This window comes from Rhyacophila brunnea, unplaced genomic scaffold (assembly GCF_057557595.1).
Source record: "Rhyacophila brunnea isolate RB1 unplaced genomic scaffold, BYU_Rbru_1.0 scaffold_18, whole genome shotgun sequence".
NCBI classification, from domain to species: Eukaryota; Metazoa; Arthropoda; class Insecta; order Trichoptera; family Rhyacophilidae; genus Rhyacophila; species Rhyacophila brunnea.
In genome coordinates, this window is record NW_028232837.1 from 22324442 (window position 1) to 22346361 (window position 21920).

Consider the following 21920-nt stretch of genomic DNA (forward strand, 5'->3'; position numbering starts at 1 on the left):
TACTTATGGATGCGATAGCTCGCAATAACACATAAGTGAACACCCATAGCTACACCTATAAGTCAAGTGTTTATCGTCACTCAAAGTATGGAGTATCTGGGTATGAATAGTATACCAGGGGGGAAGTGTGATATTAAGCGGCTGAGAATATATTAGTAGTAGGCGGGGCAAATGTGGAAGCTAGTAGCATCTGCTAAATTTTATTAACATCGCCCCCTTTCGCCGCTTTAAAAGTCAATAAAAATATAATATGGATATTTTATTAAATGGACCTCCCCCCAAATCATTGTTTTTATGTGCGCTCCCGATCAACTTAGTTTCATCACCATGGTTTTAATATGGAACAAATATAATAATACAATTCATGTTTGCCTTGATTAATCTATTCGTCTGTCTGTAACGCACGAGAGAAAACATACATTAATGGGTGAGAGAAAGCGTGACAGGGAAAAGACGTTTTAAAAAGGATAAAATGAGAGAAAACATACGCGTAAACGCAACTTCTAAATTTGAAAAATAAACTAACACTCAAATAAAAGATTCAGTTATTTTAAACGACTCGTGAAAGAAAAAAATGGTAGGATACTCTCATAATAGTTAGTCTCATCATAGCTACCTCCAAGAATAATGACAGGTGGTTTTTTTTTCTTGTATTATTTTAACGTTGATGTCAATGGTCATAGTAAATGATATAGACTTGTATGTATTATTTATAACTAAATAGATCAATAGTGATTGCTGATTATTTAACTTATTATCAAGAATATTTTTTAATTATTCGATTAACCCAATATGACATTTTGCATAAAGTAATAAGGGGTCGTCGTGTGAGACAAGGGGATGCGCTATCCACTATGGTATTTAACCTTGTGGCGGAATCCATAACTCGCGAAACCAACATAAGAGGATGGGTAGATAACAGTACAACGCAGATGTGCGCTTATGTTGACGACATAGTAATTACAAGCAGATCCAAACAGAGGATGATCGACCATAGTGGCACTATGACAATAAAAGCAAAAAACGCTGGGCTGCAAATAAACCAGTCAAAAACAAGTATATGGTCAGCACACACGATCAGGTACCGCTGCAAAATATAGACATAGGACAGCATGCATACGAAGGGGTGGACAAGTTCACGTATCTCGGATCCAGCCTAAATACCCAAAATAAGACAGCAGAGGAGATAAAAATCCGCCTTATCTCCGGGAATAAATGCTGGCATGCCTGCAAGCGACTGGTGGGGTCGAAAATTCTAGGCCGAAAAAGTAAACTTCTAATTTATAAAACAATTATAAGGCCAGTGGTCACTTATGGCTGTGAGACTTGGTGCTTAACTCAAAACGAGGAAAACAAATTAGCTGTCTTCGAGCGCAAAATACTCCGCAAAATCTTTGGACCCACGTTGGAAAATGGGAACTACAGAATAAAAATGAACCACGAGTTGGAAGAGCTGATTAAACAGCAAACAATCATAAGATACTGAAAGTCCCAAAGACTACGATGAGCGGGACATATGGAGATAATGCCTGAAGTTAGAGCGCCAAGGATCATGACGAAGTGGCTACCCCAACGGAAGAGACCCAGAGGCCGTCCAAGAAGGAGATGGGCTGACGCCGTAGAAGTGGACTGGCTTCATATAGGAAGACCCGGTAACTAGAGAAGTGTGGCGAGAGACCGGAATGAGTGGAGAGTGGTTGTGGAGGAGGCCAAATCCCACCCTAGGATGTAGCGCCGTGGAAGAAGGAAGAAGAATAAGGGGTCGTCCATAAAGGATATGACATAATGTTCGGTTTTTACTCCTCCCCTTATCTTCATAAATTATCACATTATATCAGACTTCCACCACTCTTAAGTCGTGGCGTCATAATATGATATAGCATGACAGGATTAACAGCTAAGGATATTAAATAAACAATGAAAACAAGTTTTAAACTCTGCTAAGAACACGCAAACTCTATTAAGATAAAATGTAAAATTCTTCTCTTCGCCAAAGGCTGCAGATTTTTTTATTCCTTTATTATTTCTGGAATTAAACGATAAAAGCTATTGTAAGTTGAAAAATAACATCATTTATTATTACAGATAAAAAAGCTCGCGTTGAGCTTTCGCCTAATTAATGTCGTCAGTTAGTTTAGCTGAAAGGTAAAATGAGGACTTCTTTTAATTTAATTTACCATGAATAGAGCGTCTCATGAAACTGTCTTTTAAAAGTGACAACAATCGAACAGATTCTTGCAGTTGAGCTCTAATGAAACTAGTGAAATTATTATTTATTTTAATTAGTATTATCATCATCGGATTTTGGCAGCGTACAGAAAACATGTCTATTCGGATATCTCTTCCACAAATTCACATGTGAACGTTTCTCCATGTGTCAAAGTCTGTAACGTTCATCGTATGTAACCATAAATAAATAGTCTAGATAATTTATGAAAAATGATACATTTCTACCGATTTGTAAAGGGCATTTCAGTGCATATTTTACCCCTATTTCACCTTTATCAATTTATATGCGTATACGATATCGAATGTAATTAATATAAAGTTTGTTTCCTTTTCCTCGTCCGGAGCTCATGACTAAAGATCGTGACCAATGACTTTGCCATCTAAGAACGTTCTTCATGGCTTGGTTCCATCCCCCCCGTCATAATTTAGTGGCACACAGGTAGGGTCAGTTTCAATTAAAACCCGTTTTTTTCTTTATTTCGCTCACTAAAAACCCGCTTTAAAGATGAACTTACTCATTAAGTTCGGTGGATGTACGTGGCAGCAAATAATTGAGGACCGAGAATAATGAAGGGAGCTAGAGGCCTTTATGCAGCAGTGGATCGACCCTGGCTGATGATATATCTATATTTTATATTTAAATCGCTATGTATCGGTGAGCCAATGGCAAACATTTATTGTAAAAACAAAAGTCTCTTAATTCAACCTAGCCTCCAGGGCAATATTTATTTATTTAAAAAGGACACATTGAACACACAACACATTAGCAATTCAAAACGATCACAACATGACATTTTGAATAGTAGAAAAGTACAGGTAAATCAACTTGATAGATAAAAAAACAAAGCAAAATAAATAAAATAAAAAAACAGCAATAATTCAAAAAAAAAAAAACTTAAAAACAAAATACATAATGCATCGATAAAAATGTCTACATCTCTAGGAAGTGCATTGACCATCCGCACAGCGTTCGATATTGGTGCCTGGTGAGCCTGACACGAGGAAACAGCTTTCACCGAAAAAAGTTCATGGCTGCGACCACGTATGTAATTGAAGGGTGCAAAAAAATGAGAGAAGGGAAATAGCGACCTACGAGCTTCAAGAGAATATAATATGATCCTCTTGAGATCAAACATGGTGATGTAGTGCAATTAATATGACGTATCCAATCTGTACCAATTATATTCATTGAAACAGGCTCAGAAACACGCATATTTAAAATGTATATACCTACCTATTGTCTTTATTTTTATTTTATATCGAATAGGTATTCCATATTTAAAATTTGTCATTATGTTACGTTCCGATCAAATCGAATACCTCTTCGAGTATCATGCCACCCCAATATTTAATACCCCAATTATATTTCGTAACTAATTTTAGTCTCCCATTATTTTAACTTGTTTTACGCAACTGCGGCTAAAGAAGTTTTTATTCAACAATTTAATACTAAAATTCTTACAATGATTTTCAATAATTTATTCAGCATGATATGACAATCAAAATATTTACCTAAAAGAATCATTCTTCAAAATGTCAACCGTGAATAATAACTTCGCCTTTTCTGAAATCCTTTCTTATTCGTCAGAAGAAAAACAATCTCTTCTAACAGGGGTGCGCGGCGGATAAAATGGTCGCACCTGGCCTCCCCGCGCCACTAAAGTCGCCCGAAGAGAAGTCACGTTATAATATATTTTTTCCGCGCGCTACATTCGCGCCCGAATTAATCTTTACAAACGGCCATTTAAAATGACAACATGGCAGCGCTTCCGGCGCGGAAACGGAAACGTCACTCTGGCGGTGACAAAATGTAACTCGTAAATCAGATTGCGCGGGAAAACTCCGAGAATAAGAAACTGACTTGATTTAAACACGTTGTATACATACTAGAAATTATATTTACAATCGCAGTTTCGTAATCAAAATTACACAACTATGTATTTTTATTCTAAATACCATAAAAACTTTTTTTATATATTATTATTGTTACCAATTGGAGTCTTCGGTTTACCGCCACTGCGCATTTCCAGTGTTACCCAGTTTAAACAGTAATATCAATAAATTTAACATGTTTGTAAATAATGCCTTTTTGGAACTCGGAAACTCGGCAGCTTTCTTTTTTTACTATAATAATCCATTTTTATCTCTCCAGAGACGTGGCACTCTTTGGTTAACTTGCAGTTTTTTGTACTCGCTTCTTGAAAGTAAAGGCTTGTTAATACGGGCCTTGTGGTAATCATTAGTACTAAACAAGCTTTAAAATTGACTATTTTACTGCGATAGAAGTAGAACTACCTAGGTCGCAGTAATATTTTAAATAAGCATCTCTATATAAAATAATTCATATTGATAAATGCTGTTACTCATGTTATAACGTTTAATATGTGATAAATTTATTATATAATATATTTTTTATACTTAATTCTAATATAAATTGAGATGTGTATTTTCAAAGTGAACTTATTCCACTTCAACATTTTTTTGTGAAAACGCCAAAAAACTGTTTACGGTGTTAAATGTGGTTTTGGTATTGGAATAAGTTACTTTTGTAACTAACACCGATTTCGAAATTGATTTTCTACTGGATTGAATGCTATTAGGTTCTTATATACAAAAAAATACTTTTAAATAAATTGTATCCTTTAAATTCTGGTATTCATAACTCATTTTCGTAGTTTTTCTTAATTTTATAGGTTTCCAAAAACAAAAAGACTCCTTATTTTATATCAAAAAAATTATAATGTCATTGTGGAATTACAATAAACCCTTTTTTAAACTAAAAGTTTTAATTTATTATACGCGTTTATTTTGAATACGCAATACATAGAACTATTACAAACACCACAGCAAGTATTCTTTTATAATCCTATCAAACTATACTTTTTATCTGTCTTACTTATCAAAACAATGAGATACACTTTTAATACAATAATCCCACATTCGTTATTTCAGCGACGGAATAAACTGAGGAAAGCGTTTTATTAAATCCTCCGACAGGATTATTCTTTCGGGGAAGGCATTATTATTTATTCTCCTGTCTGGAATTAATTTCGTCTCGAGTGCGGCCCTGTCAACCAGCTGCCTACTTAATTAAAAGTTGCCATCTTTGACAGTGTTACGAGACTACAACAGTAGTTCTAGAGATAGTAGGTACATTGTCTCTCTGAAACTAAAATTAGTATAGAATTTACCTTAATTTGTAAATTTCCTAATTCCCAAAATGTAAACTTTACAAGACGGACAAAAAACTACATTAGTATACTAAATTCAGTTTTAATAATATTTATTTTATACTAACATAGCATTTTTAATATTATGTATTCGATAGTCTTACTGCCGTATTCATACACTTTTGAACCGCATTCAACGCAGTAAGCGGTTTATCGGCCAAATAAGAAAACTATAAAAAAAATGCATACGTCAAGAAGATGCGTACAGAAATGCGCACCAAACTTAAAATGGCGGCGATCTGCGCGAGCTGTCAGTGTCACTTTAATATACGTCTAAAATGAGTTCATCACAATAAACGTTTAGTAGGAGACTTGAAACGTGCCGTTGTGCTATAATCGGATTCATGATGATGCTAAATGTTGCAAAATGCTTGTAAAAATGTATACAGATCGTGGATCGACGGAGATGTATGTAATATTGTCAATAAGTCCGCGGAGCTGTATTGCCATATTATGGAAATATTTACTGGGTATAGTTTATCATTTTGTGCATTAAGAAGTATAAAATAAATATGATTTTATAACAAATAAATTATTTCAAGTTCATGATAATTATTCATTTATAATTATTAAATTTATATGGTACCGTTTGCACATTTTTACACCTATTTACAATTTCAAAATTTTAAATTAATTATCGGGAAATTTAAATTTAAAAGTTGGTAACATTAGCCACGGCATGACGCGTATTACGTCAGCGACGTGACGTCAATATTCGACAGATTCAAATTAGGTTTATGCATGCAAATTTGCAGTAAATAGCTTGAATGCAGTTTTCTGTTATATGCATACGCCAGTTATGACTTGTTAAATTTTAAAATCATGTGTATTTGGATGGCGAAAACAATATTCAATCAAATTTTTCGACAAAACTAGAGTTAAGCGTTAAATATTCTTGATATTTTCTTAAAAAACAAACAATTACAAATAAAGATTTGCCATGTGTTTAATATATTGTGTAATCTACAAAAAATCTATACCATCATGGCCACAAAAAGCGACAAGTGAAAGATATAGTGACTCTTCGATATTAAGGCTATACTTCAAGTTGAGGCATGGTCTAAAAAGATCGTGGATAGTCGATTCGCGGATTATGCAAATGACGCGTGCCGAACGAAATATAATTTGTCATAAAAATGAGACATGCATCGATTTAAAGTTACGTTTATTGTTATATTACTAATAATAATAGTATATTCATTGACATGTTTTCTTTTTCAAGTACATACGTAAAGTTTTTAGTCATGTTTACACGATTTAAGAATATATTCATCCGACGCCATGACAAAACAAATCGATGTGCGCACACCTCGACTATCGGTCTCCGATTGGAGTCGAATGCGAAATTTCGTCGTACCTACTGTTGAAAATTATTTGCCGTTTCACTGAAGTATGCTTTTAGGAAACTTTCAAACGACCTACAAGAAAATACTCATAACTTTATTATAGACAGCAACATTCTTACAAATTTAATTTTAAAACATTGGTTTAAAATTTATAAAAATATCAACACATTTACGTGTTATACTATTCCATTTGAATAATTTTTGCAACCCGGTTTTCGCCTATCGGAATCAAGTCCGTATATAACATCATAATCTAGGATTCTAAGAGATGGTATATTATATTCAAAAAATCTACCAGCCCCTTGCACATGGCAGTGGCATAGTGAGATTTAATTTGAATTGTATTTATTAATATTATTTACTATTAAGCATTTAAAAAAGAATGAATGGTACCTAATAGAGAGATAAAATTGGATATTGGACAGAGGCATATTTCTATATGGACTTAAAACAGCTGTGAATATTTTTTTTTCTTCGAGCATGTCCGATCTTAATAGAATCATATGGGCCTCCACAGAGTAGAGGTTTGTATTAACAGATTTTGTTTTTTTTTTTACGAGAAATGGATGTCAGCCACTTGCTCAACCTATTAGGTCCATACCCTGACTCACACACAAATTGAAAAACAATATGTATACTTGCCAGACCCAGGATTCGAATCTGAGACCCACGGCGTGATACTCCAACGCTTAAGCCGCGCGGCCACCGTTTATCAAGTTGTATCTCTGAGAAATTTTGTAATGCATGTATGTACCCTAAGTGATTTCATGGGGTGACCCTCGTTGCATAGCATTAATAAACGCTGTCATTGTTAGTCTGACAAACAATATTGATTTTTGTTTTAGGCGCTGCTGCAGGCCCACGACGTGGTGGCCCACGAGGTCTACGGCGAGGAGGCCCTCCGCGTGACGCCGCCCCCGGGCGCGCCCTCCTACCTGTCGGGTGGCGCCGCCAACGGGGACGACGTCGTCTCACTCGACGCGCTGGACGGTGGCGCGCCGCCAGACCTCGAGACCGTCACCAGGGTGCGGCTGGTGCAGTTCCAGAAAAACACCGACGAGCCCATGGTAAGTGGAGACTTCTTATTTAATCACACCAAAACTCAGTGACGAAGACACGGGCGTAATGTATTATTTACATGCATCATTACTAAGAATGTTGATCACTGTAATTACATTAATTTTCAACAATCTACTTCCATCTAAAGCAATCTGGTTACTTCAGTCACTATTAAATTAATCACCTCCTTGATGGTGTTGCTTTATTTGGAAGATGCGTACGCCATCGCGACTTGATTCCTTCAACGGCACCAGCGCATTTATTCTGTACGCAGGACTGCTATCGACCGCTATCGGCAGGTATTGAGGGTAGTTTTGTATCAAAGTATTAGCACTTAGTGTAACAATAAATTACTATATGTTAGTTGTAATTGTTATAATAAGTGCTATGTTTTAACAGTACCTCTCCTGGCTGTGCTAAATTTTAGAGCGAGATAGACAGTTTTGACTGTTTAGATGGATAACTTATTGTAACAATTATAATACTTCGATACAAACATATGACAAACTACCCTAGATAGCTGCCGATAGCAGTCGTGTGTTTATAATAGATGCGCAGGAGTCAACCTAATAATCTAGGCTACTCGGATCAATTCTAACGATGTGGCTGAAAAGTTTTGCATCTCTTGCGGGTAGATGAAAGCCATCTTTCGCGCCAAGCTTTTGCAATATATTTGATGATGAATCAAATACCTAAACATAAACTTTCGTGAAAAATTATTTATATTTTTTAAAACATAACAGACAGTATACAATTAATACAAGTTAGCAATCTTTGTTGCGTTAATCTTTCTCAGAATTTTGGATCAGCTAACATTCATGCGAGCAGGCAATGTATCTAATCCCCGAAACGGGTTAATTTAATTCAGTATACAGCCTTTGAGAAAATGAAATTAAGTATTGTGACCACACTAGCAATCGAACACCGAGTCCTCGAATGATTTAGTCAGTGCCTTACACATTGGCCGCAAAGTATCCTCCCAGTATCACAATATATCGAACGACGTACCTATCCATTCTCATGTCATTTTCATTACAAATAACCACAGATAAAACAGAAATCTGTTTTTTCTCGTTACTATCTATCGTTAATACGAGAGTAAGTCAGAAGCGGAGCATATTTATTATTATGGACGTCTAAATGGTGGAAATTTTGATTTTTACGAAAAATGGACTTAAGCCACTGGCTCAAGCTTTTAGTTTTATGCTCTGGATCCAAACATAGACTGAAAAACAAGATATAAATTTTGCCAGGCCCGTGATTCGAAACCGAGACTCTTGACTTCTCAAGCGGATACGTTACCACTTGGCCAGTTCGGGCGCGGACATGGTTGAGATTAGTTACATATTAAATTAACGTATAAAGCACATGTCGCCCTCACTGTTAACACAAGTCGTTTATCCATTGTTTCCCTTTTTATTTGACAATATGTTTACAGCATTCCGTGTATTAACAACGTCCTGTTTTAATCCAGGTAACACAGTAACAAACAATCCACCTACGTTTCGTTCACAAATCCATTTTGAATGACACAATGACGTGTGTAATAAAACAGAGTTTCCTCGAAGCGTTTTCCGCCGCGCCGTTTTACTGACACCTAATAAAGCGAGGAGGCTTTTGTTTTTCCTAATGCGGCTAAGCCTCTTTGAGCGAAGCCGGCCTGAAGGAAACTCAATTTAAAACGAGCCTTTTTTCTACATACAAAAAGAGTTGAGTAATTTAATTTACTGATACGAACAATAAAGATGGCGTTTGGGTTTCAACTTATCCCCAACTTAGATTAAATAATTCTCGCAGGATTCGGATATACGAATAATAGTTTCTTAGTTATTTAGTTTGTTGGAAGTTTTTGCGGGAATGTTTTGTAATAAATTAATTTTGTATTCTTAAGTTAAGTCCTTTTTGTTTTAATTAAAGAACAATTATACTAAAGTAACTCTAGTATGTACATACATTAATATATTATATTTCTTTTGTTCTTTTTGACAAGATGATAATATTATCTTCTTTTTAACAATACACCCAATTTAAATATACAATTGCCGTTTGATGATAGATCTAAAATTACCTTATTACATATGATGTAATAATAATCATATATTCCATAGTATTGAAGTTAATGACTCCTCCAAAACCATTTACCCCGTACTACACCCAATATTAATCGGACGTATAACAGGGCCCTATGTTTGGATATTAATCAATAGTATTTTTTAAAAATGTAAATGTCTCAGGAGCGGTCAAAGAAAACTGAGGTCACCATGCAATCGAGTGTTCTGATTTTGAGTTAAGAGTGTAATAATTTTTTTATTTTACCATGTCCGATCCTAATAGGATCATATGGGCCTCTCCAGAGTAGAGGTTTGTATTAACAGATTTTGTTTTTACGAGAAATGGATGTCAGCCACTTGCTCAACCTATTAGGTCCATACCCTGACTCACACACAAATTGAAAAACAATATGTGTACTTGCCAGACCCAGGATTCGAACCTGAGACCCACGGCGTGATAGTCCAACGCTTATGCCGCGCGGCCACCGTGGCGTAAAAAGAACTTTTTATATACAACGTTTTTATTCAAAAGTTTAAATAGTTAAATTTAAGTCAAATTTTCTGTTGAACCATATAAACTTGACTTGACTTGACTAGCTTAAACGATCAAAAAAATTTGTACTTGACATGTCATATTGATTTCCATAATAGTGCACGTATATATTAATGATTTAGTTGCTAGGACCCCAGACCCCTAACAACCAATAATGGTGTCGAAATAACTTTCCATACAAAACAGGATTAACTGAAAACGAATTCAATTTTTCTTAAAGATAGCTAAAAATATGTAAAAAAAATGCATTGGCATCGTGTTCTGATATATTCTAAAAGTTTCAAATGTCTAGCTAGTCGGGAAGTTAGTTAAAAATCGATTGCAAATTTTGTACCTGACAAAAAACCACCGGACAAATAAGAATACCAGCTAAGAAAACGTTGTAAAAATACTTATTTTTCACGTTAACGGCTTGTAAAAACCGCACTTAACTGTTCAGTGTCATTTGTGCGAGTTTTACTGGGTTTTGATATCCGGGAAGGTAAAAAAGGAAGTAGGACATAAGGATTCAGTGCAAACAGCATTTATTTATTTAAAAAAAAAAAAAATTGTATACATAATTCGAGACAGCATGACATTAGAATTTACATGATTCTAATTAAAAAATCTTAAATAAAAATACAAAGCAAGCATTACTCTCAGAAGAGAGAAGAAGAAAAATTAAATAAAAATGAAGTAACGTTAAACAATAAAATTAAATTTCAAAATCAAAATACACTGCACTTCACTGAAAATGTATTTGTCTCTGGGGAGTTCATTGATTAGTCTCGCACCCTTCGCTAATGGTGCCTGATAAGCCTGATATGAGGAAATGGTTCCGATCAAGAAGAGATCATTATTGCGACCACGTGAGTAATTGATGGACGCATGTAAATTAAAATTCTTCGTGGCGTCAGGATTAGAAACCATCTCTCGTGATCATTGGTATAAATTTATTAAGATCATAAGTGACGTACGAGGTTCAAGAATGTCAAAAGCGAGCATGCCTTGAAGGAAAGTAGTCTGAAAATATCTGTTTGAAGAATTATTGAAAGGAAAAATTTATGTTTTAGAACAAAGCCATCGAAGAAATTTATTCTGGGTGCACTATAATAAGCTTTATAAGGGCTCCAGATAATCAAATCTATGATACATAGAGTATACGTAAGACATGTGGATTCTGAAATAGTCTGACTTGTCGCATGATGAATCCAAGAAGTTTGCTTGCACGTAGAACTGTAGAGAATCAAAAATTATGCCAAGATTTTTTGCCTGTCGCTTGAATGCGCTGTTTAATTATATACTTATATTTAATCGGGGATATTTACTTAATACTGAAACATTTTCCAGTACTGAATTCAAGTATACATTTTGATTTTTTGGAATATGTGACAATCCAGCTCATTACAAATTGTCGTATAAAATTTTTAATCTTCCACAACAAGTCAAAACTGAATATAACCTCACTTTATCATAATTCGTATAATACAAGTAATGTATAGTTTTTTATCTCTGTAATACCGCTAAATATACTCGTATAGCCCGGCAGAAGTAATTCTCTAACCACTCGTGGAATATGCACTTCCTGGGTTAACTTCCGGTTCCGTTTTTCACTTTGCGGCCCTCATAGTAATATATCTCGTTGCACCAACTTTAAAACTGCAGACATTTTCAATCACTCATCTTATTTACTCAACTGCTATATCATAATATTAATTTGGATAGAAACTTTGAGAAAACGTGGATATTGTTCCCCTCATCGTATTTACTTTATCCATTATACATATTTTATTTCACTGTAAAATTACTTGATAAACAGTTATGGTATTTAAATGTCGAACACTCAATTATTTTAGGTTAATATCTATATTTTGTGCCTATTATCACAATGTTATTTACCACTAGACCAATTATTTTCATTAATATATCAATACCTATTTTACCACGTTTTTATTAGCTCATATTCTTGTTTGTCCGGTACAGATTTTTTCTTGTGCAGTACAAATTTTTTCTTGTTTGTCCAAGATTGTTAACTAACTTTCCGACTAGCTAGACATTTGAAACTCTTAGAATATATCAGAACACGACGACAATGCATTATTTTAATACGTTTGGCCATATTTAAGCAGAATTGAATTCATTTTCAGTTAATTCTGTTTTGTATGTTTCGGGAAAAATACGTTAAAGTAATATTTACTGCTTACTATTATTGGTTGCTAAGGTTCTAAAAACTAAATTATTAATATATACGTGCGTTACTATGGAAATCAATATGAAATGTCAAAATGACATATCTGTATTCTATAATATTTATTCAGTATTTCTATCAAGTACAAGAAAAAGTTTTTATCAATACATAGAATTGTCAAGTTAATATGATTCAACAGAAAATTTAAAAACGTGGTAAATAAAAAGTTCTTTTTATCTTGTAATTATTTATTTATAATTATTATTTATATACAGCCAGCGGTGCCCAACCCGTAGCTCGCGAGCAACGTGTTGCTCGGGTACCGTCTTAATGTGGCTCGCGACTCGCGTATCCAGAATTATGTATTAAGCGCCCAGTGTATGTCAAAAATCGGCAAAATTGCTACTCACTGTGGCAACACCTAGTCGGCAATCACCACTGGCAAAAAGGCGAGAGTAGGTAATATTATATTAGTCTATGGGCGAGACGGAGGTGTTCGGTGAGATGAAACATGTTCGGTGCCTTGGTTTGTTGTCTCATTTGAAGAGAAATGAGCTTAAGCTGATACTGAGGCTAAGAACAGGATACACAATGGGTAAAAGATTTGATGTTTTCATGGGGAGAAGCGATTCGCAGCTCTGCGATGAATGTGATGTCTTGGAGGACATTGTACATATAGTAGTACAATGCCCTAAATATAAACGACACAGAGTACAGCTGCGAATTGCGGATATCTTTGAGAATATCGACGACTTGAAATGTTCACTGGTGGTGTGTAGGATGGAAGAGCTTGGCAGAATTGTCAAGTTCTTTAACAGAATTGGGGTGAGGGCCTGATCGGCGGATCCTCTTTTAGATAATAAGAGGCGATATGATAGCGAGTCGCAGTCAAATCCTCGGTAAAATCATAAATGCCTAGCCACCTGGATTTTTTTCTAGTTTCTAATATAGTATCTATTCAAAGTAATTCAAGCAATTCAGCTGCTATTGTAATTTATTTATTATTAGTGAGTATTTGCTGCCACCAGGAAATGTCTCCCCAACCCCCTCCGTTTTATGACATTAAATTAAAAGGTCTAATATTCAAACAAATCCATATACCTATATATATATATATATATATTACCACTTTTTATTAGCTCGTATTCTTGTTTATCCGGTACAGAGTTTTTCTTGTGCGTCCAGTATAATTTTTTTCTTGTTTGTCCAAGATTTGTATTGGACGATTGAAGATTTATAACTAACTTCCCGACTAGCTAGATATTTGAAACTTTTAGAATATATCAGAACACGACGACAATGCATTCTTTTAATACTTTTTTTATTTTTAAGCAGAATTGAATTCATTTTCAGTTAATTCTGTTTTGTATGGAAAGTTATTATTGTTGGTTGCTGAGGGGGTTCTAGCAACTAAATTATTAATATATATGTGCGTTACTATGGAAATCAATATGAAATGTCAAAATGTCATTACAGTATTCTATATTTATTCAGTTTTTCTATCAAGTACAATAAAAAGTTTTTATTAATACATAGAATTGTCAAGTTTATATTATGATTCAACAGAAAATTTAAAAACGTGGTATATAAAAAGTTCTTTTTATCTTGTAATTATATATTACCTAATCTTGCTATATTTGGAACTAAAATATTGTTACCATCTATATAGGCATTGATACATATTAATGTTTTATTTCCAAAGTTATTTGGTTCCGTGAAAATCAATCCATATCTGCCTGAACTTGTGCAAAATTTCAATATGAATGAATAGGCAGATAGCTATTTCAAATATGTTTTTTTGTTTCATAACATTCCAAAACCTCTTCTATCCGTTGTACGTGTTGTGTTTAGAACGATATGAAGCGAAGCGGCGAAGGAAACCGACGAGCGACGCGTTGAGCGTTTGAAATGATATCTGTGCCATATTAAACCGTATGATTTTCATCAGTCAGACAAATATTTGAATCAAGGAATACAACATTAATGAGAACTAGAGATCTCGAGTGTGGAAAAATATGAGATAAACTTAAACTCGTCTTAAAGAATATGCATTATAGTTTGTCACGTTAATGTAACATGCTTTTAAATCTTTGGGAACAGTCGATGTGGTTTTTTTTACTTGGGTTTTATGGCGGTCAGGCCATAAACTACCCTGTTTCAGAACTTTGGTCCATGGCGATGGTTTTATATTTATATTTATTAATCTGTTCTGTGATGCTTTTTGATTTATCATAATCTAATTTTTACATTAACAGAAACAAAAAATATATATAATAATTAACCTGCTAACGAAATTGAACCTATTTTCCGTGTATCTGGAGACTTGAAAATGTCAGAAATAATTAAAAATTTTATTAAGTTTATAATGATTTAACAAAACAGTTAGCTTAGATGCTGACATATTTTTGATGAATCTTTTATTGATTCAATAAAAAAATATAAACCCTTTATTTTTATTTTTAATGCCAATATACCTATTAAGATGTGTTTTAGTATTATTTGACAGCATTATGTGTACAATATTATTTGCCTAAATATATTAATAAATATATATAATTTTTTCCTCATATAATGATAAATGAACTCAAACGAATCCGATCACAACCATCTCAACTGGCTTCTATCGGCTTCAAACCAGTTTATTTTCTTTAGATATCATTTTGTAAGTTTTAGTATTATTAAAAATATAATATATACTTGATTTATCTATCTATATTTATAGTGGAAAGAGCTAGACAGGGAGAATACAAAGAAAAAGACTAAGGTATGAGAAAACCTACCCATAAACACAAATTCTAAATTGGAAGAATAAATTGACACGCAAATAAAAGAATCTTAATTTTAATCAGGTCGTGAAATAAAACAAATGATAGGACACTCTCGTAATAGTTTAACACGTGCCTACAATGTAGTTCTAGCATGTAGAGCAGGGGGGGCAAACTGCGGCCCGCGGGCCGCATGTGGCCCGCCGTGTATTTTTTTGCGGCCCGCCATTATTAATTGTACTTCTGATTACGAATAACTTTTTTATAATTTTTAAAAAGATATTAACAATAGATTAAAATTTAAAGAATTTGTTGTTTCGTAAATCTATTATCTCAGTACGTCTTCCTTGCGTCTCGTCTCATACTATATAACCACTATTTTCTACGTTGAATTGGGAATGAATGGAAAGAAATTTCGGATTGTAATCTGGCTCTGGATGTATTGTATGTAGATCAATGGATATTGATAGTGTACCGACAGAGCTACAACTTGAGATTATTGATCTGCAGTGTGACACTGATTTAAGAGAATTGCATCGTCGTGAAGAAATCTCCAAATTTTACCATTCCCTTAATTCAGACAAATTCGACCAACTTAAAGATTATGCAAGAAAAATGTTCGTTATTTTTTGATCAACCTATACCTATATATGAACAAACATTTCCGATCATGAACCTCAATAAAAAATCTTTACGATCAAATATCTCCGATGCCCATTTAGAAGCAGTTTTGAGAATATCAACTACAAAATTAACACCTGAATTTAAAAAAAATGTTCAAAAATGTACAACAGTTTCATTATTCTCATTATTTTTTATGTAATGTTTATTTTTCGTGATAATAAAGAGTGTATATCTAAAAATGGTATTTTGCTTGCGGCCCGACGCTCATTTTGAATTCTTGAATATGGCCCTACATCCAAAAAGTTTGCCCCCCCCTGATGTAGAGTATATAAAAAATATGAAATGACATTACAATGTTGTTAAAAGATTTTCAAAATGGTGTAAAAAAAAAAAGTACCGCGTCGGATAGAAAACACGATTTTTAAAATGATGTATCTCTGAAAACGTCAATTTCTATAAGAATATTAAAGAGATTTCAGGAATAGATAAATCGTTTTTTGTTGTTGATTTAAAAAATCAAGAACAAAAATTTAGATAAGTGGCACTACCATATTATAATTTTTATGGTAGGTACCTTTGCACAATAGAGTTACAACTTACAACCCACTTCATTATTCATAAACTACTTCTTTGTTGTCATTTTTTTATAATGTCGCTTTTTGTTTTCGCTTCGCTATGCTGTGTACTTAAACTTACCCGTTTTGTATCTAGCACACATCGAACCCGGATTCCTATGTGCGGGAAAACAATTTTCAAGAAAATAAGCAAAACTTTTCCTGTCGAAGAAGGCACTGGCGCGATTTTCCGGGTCAACACTTTTGGCGGCTACCGCTTAACTTGAGAAAGCGAAGGAAACTTTAAAACCTATGTAGAAAATGAAAAAAATGTTCTTACATTGGATAATGCATTTCAATCTCTCAGAATGCTTTCTTCTTTAAGCACTGAAACCTTACCAAACTTGCATTATTACTTTTATAAAATTCTGATTATGAATAAATCTTCCTTACGTTTTTAACCTATGTCTTATTTTTCTTCTTCTTCTTCTTTTTCCTGTTGTACCCTGTTAGTCCCGTCTTATTAAAACTTTTGCAGTTTTAAAGCTGGATGTATTTTCATCAGTTTGAAGGTATATCAGGAGAATGATGGCCAGCGGGTCTTCCGTGTACCAATATGTGTGGTATTTTATTTCTTCTTTAGGCTACGGATATCTTAGTGATGATTTTCAGGTAAATATTTATGCCTCAACCCTCGCTTCCCACTATTCTACGTGCCATCATCATCATTATTTCGGATAATCATAATATTAAAACTAGTATATTTTTAAGGATAACGAAAGTCAACACTTCGGTTCGGCCACACTGTATCGTTTACATAACGTATCTTACCATACACCACTATGCTACGACTGCCATGCTTAATTGCGACACACTTTAACTTTTAGTCTTTTATTAATACCTGCTCATTAGTGCTCTCCAAATTGAGTTACGGTAGGCGATCGATTTTTGTATTCTAAATAGGCAGTCGTATCATAATACCCAATCGTGATACCTAAGAAACGCAGGTTCGACTCCTGCCGGGTGTCTTACTTTTTTCGAAAAAGATATTTTTTATATTGGCATTATTTTCTGATAAGTGTTTTAAAAATTACGTATTTTCAATAATTAGAATGTTACATTCTTGAATCTTATGAATTATTCATTGAATAAAAGAAATAGTTAATTAAAATGATAGTTCAGTTAATAATTATAAAACAATGACAGCAGGGTGTTGACAATATATTTCATATTCTAGAACGTTTGCTTCAATTTGTTATATATTGTCAACTAGGCGATTTGCCAACATTTCGTTTTATATTTGAGGGAGGGAAAAGATTAGTGAAGACTAGGGGCCTTATACATAGTCATACTTATGTAAATAAATGAGCTTATGCGTTATGCATTACTTGGAATGGGAACTCTTCTAAGTGACATTCCATAACGCATAAATTCACGTATTTACATCAGTATGACTATGCACAAGGCCCTACTATTTTAACAGTCAAGATTGGCAATCATTAAGTCAAATATAATTTATATTCATAGATCAACTTTATGAACGCGTCACTTAAAAGTGTTTATAATCGTAAATGAATCAAATCTTTTAAGACCGATTCCTTTGATGGATCTTTTTTGACTTAAAATCCTTTAGCGTTGAATCGAATTGGGTTTTTCGCGCATTGAATTGGATTTGTTACGAAAGTTTTCGAAATTAAATTTTTAATTCTATCATAGTTTCAAACGAAGGTGAAACTTAACAAAGAAAATAAATTTTCCGCCATATTATAACTTTAATTTCTAACTTTTATAGAAATAAAACCATTTAGAGTAATTCGGTCTTCATTTGAATTCAAGAAAATCCATTTGATTGCAAAGAAAAAGTTTCCACTCCCAACTTGGCAGGCGCAGCTTGCTTTAAACCATAGAGTGACCATAGATTGCTAAAATATGAAATTATAACACTAGTGCCTTGTTGGGACAATAGCCCCAAACTAGGGATACATGTGGCCATGTTCCTTTGATAAGATTTAAGTTTTTTTTTTTGTAATAAATATTATTTTTGCACCCATCTTTAGACCCTCATATAAAACATAGGTATATATGTGTGCTACCCATGCTCACGTATGGCTGCGAGACGTGGACCCTCAACACGAGAGATGTCCAAAGGTTAAGAGTCACACAGCGAGGCATGGAGAGTTGTATGTTGGGCATCACGCGAAAGGACTGTAAGAGAAACGAAGGGTTAGGAAGCAGAAAGGGGTTTGCGATGTAATAGACGTTGCCAAACAGCTGAAACGGAGATGGGCAAGGCACATTGCCAAAAGGACGGCCGCTGGACAAATGCCGTCATCCAGTGGTACCCAAGGGGCACAAAACGGCCACAGGGTCGCCCTAAAAGCCGCTAGATTGACGAACTGGTAAAGTTCGGCGGAAATACGTGGCAGCAAACGACACAGGATTGAGAGAGTGGGAAGAAGCTTGGGGAGGCCTTCATCCAGCAGTGGATGGACCCCGGCTGACGATGATGATGATATTATGTTTAGTGGTTTTCACATAATTTCATGAACGATATGACAAAACTATTTTTTTACTGTATGATTACTTTAAAATAGTTAATTAAATTATTAGCAAGTGCAGGTAGGTACGGTAGAATTAAAATTTGGAGAAATCTTGGAGTCGGTTATGAATCAAAGTAAGTAAGTCATTGTTTTCTTGATTCAAATCATAAAATACGATTGCCAATATCGACGCAATTTATAAACCATTTTAGATGTATTCCTATCTATTTTCATCGTAATCATATAGGACAGGGGTGGCAAACCTATGTCAAGCGAGATGATTTTGCATGGCATGCATTTGAAGAGAAAAAAATGCCTATAATAATAATAAATGACAAATCCCATTGTATAAAAAATAGCAGGCAAATACTCTTCAATAATAAGCATTACGCTTAATGTAAATAATATATAATTGCATAAGTCGGTCCTTAGGCTTTATGGGTCACATATAACATTATCACGCTAACTCATCAGGCGGCGGAGGATGCCGAGAAATCTCTTATTTTCATCGATTTACAATACTTGAGAGTTGAGACCACTGTAGCGAGAGAATGCTTCTTCTGATTGGAGCAATTTTGATGTTGATTTGTGGGTAAAGAACCAAATTATTAAATAATTAACAAACAATTTCATGTCTACCCACAAAAAATGGCTGCACCAAATAAGAAATGAAAACTTGGTGGATCTTCTTCTTGGTCGTGCACTCATGGCTGAGGATCGTGACCACATTTAAATTTCTGCATCCTTTGAGCGACCAAGACTTTCCATCCTTCTCGATCTTCCGCTTTTCTCAGGGCAGAATGGATGGTGCCCCCAGTCAGCTCTTTCACTTGCTCGCTCCATCGCGCAGACGCTCTTCCTCTGCTTCGCTTTCCCTGGAGGCTACCCAAGACTACCAGTCTCTCCAGGTTGTCCGGTCCGCGCCTGACAATATGTCTAAAAAACTGCAGAATTCTTCTCAGACATATCGTCGAGAGCCGTTCCTTTATCTTCAGTCCCTGGATGATTGACTGGTTCGTCCTGTGCTCCGTCCAAGAAATGCGAAGTATTTGGCGCCAACACCACATCTCAAAGGCATCAATTGCCTTCCGTTCTTTTGCCTTCAGGGTCCACGACTAAAGCTATAATATGTTTGATATGTTCTGTAAGTGGTATCTAGAACATCAACATTTAAAAACTATTTTTCCCCATGGAAAACCGCTCGACACGTCAGACAGTCGAAAAATAATATTTGTGAAATTTTGGCATGCGTACGTAAAAAGGTTTGCCAACCCTGTGATAGTAGGTACATTTTTAGTCAGTGATTAAACTGTTTCGGAGAGAGTGGAAAAATTAAAATATTGACGAAACTGATATCACTTAATCTAGTTAATTTAAATAATGTCACCCTTCGCAAACCTATCATAAATCCAGCTTTATCTCGGTCAAGTTTTGCTGATTGAGAACTCAAAATTATTTATATCTCGAAGAGATAGCTGTATTCGAAAAAACATTTCACTTTAAAATGTACATTAATTAATTTAAACTTTTAAAATTGATTGCCCTTCGTTTGGCGCGAAAGGATTAGTTTGGCGGGTTTATTTAAAATTCGATCCGATTAAAGTTTTCTCATTCGATTTCTGGTTTCGATAAACAAGACAAAAATAACGGTTGAGATACGTAGATTAACTTTTAAAATGTGAGTTATAAACAATTATAAAATGCGCTATAGATTAATTATTAATTGTATATTATGTCGTTGATATGATAATATAGCGATTAGATTGTAAAAGGAAAGAAAGACCTAATATTGATGTCTTTGATATTTCAAATGTTTATATTATGGACATGTGCTAAGGATTTTACTGACGGCATATACCTATGACGAATATCCCGTTTTCAAAAAAAGAATCTTTCTGTATCGGCTCTTTGAAATATGGCTTCAAAGAGTTCTACAGTTTTTGGCCTTATAGCCAGGTGTGTTAACAATAAATCGAAAAGCTCACCATCAGTGGATGAGAAAAGTCACTTACGTGCCGACATGGCTAAGTGAAGCCTCGGCTTTATGGTCAGCAGAATGCAGGGATCGCTAACACTTGGGCATTTAAAAATAGTTTCAATCGCCAACTGTGAACGATACGAAAATAAATGTTGATGTACATTTCACTGTCGGATTCAAGTACTTTCCCACGGTGCTTTAGTGCCGTTGAATTTATTTATTATAGCTCTTCTCGATACGTTGCTAGAAGTCACAGTCATAGGGGTTGGATAATCCACTGTCTCCTTCCTGCGTCATTCTGCTGCTTGCTGATATATACGTATGGTGCTTTCTTCTAATATACGACAGTGAGTGGCTTTGTTGTCGTAGAGTATTTATATTTAGCCGTTGTTGTGGTACTCACTGTGTTATTCTTCTACCAACCAAAGCAATTCTTCTTCCTCGTCAACAAACTGCAACTAACATTGCTTCTTCACTTGGATGTGAATCCATGCAAAAGAGTTATACTTAAGTTTCTTTTATAAAAATATTCGCTTCGCGCATGAAAAAATTAAATAAACTCACATTTTGGCGAAGCCTAGAAATTGAATAAAAATACCTTTTTATTTTTTTAGACGATGGACATAATAAACAGACTTTAATATTGAAATTAATTTATTTCAAAACAAAATTTAGCACGACATTTGTTTTTAAAGAAATTACCTGTTACGATTTATACCAGTAGCAAAGGGTGGAAGTAGGCTGTTAAGTTCCGCCATAAATAGTGCATATTAAACTTTGTTAGTCATACGTATTTGTTTTTATTGAACTAAGACTACAAGTGA

The 21920-nt window shown here is 34.4% G+C and overlaps 1 protein-coding gene across 1 annotated transcript in view; it reads left to right on the top strand.

Annotated features, from left to right (window-relative positions):
- Positions 1-854: 854 nt before the first annotated feature.
- LOC147073310 (peripheral plasma membrane protein CASK-like) overlaps positions 855-21920 on the top strand; it is a 62191-nt gene continuing 41125 nt past the window's right edge. Inside the window, exons 1-2 of the mRNA XM_085945630.1 lie at positions 855-956; positions 7651-7872. Of these exons, the coding sequence (XP_085801756.1) occupies positions 855-956; positions 7651-7872 (324 nt within the window). The remainder of the gene's footprint in view (positions 957-7650; positions 7873-21920) is intronic.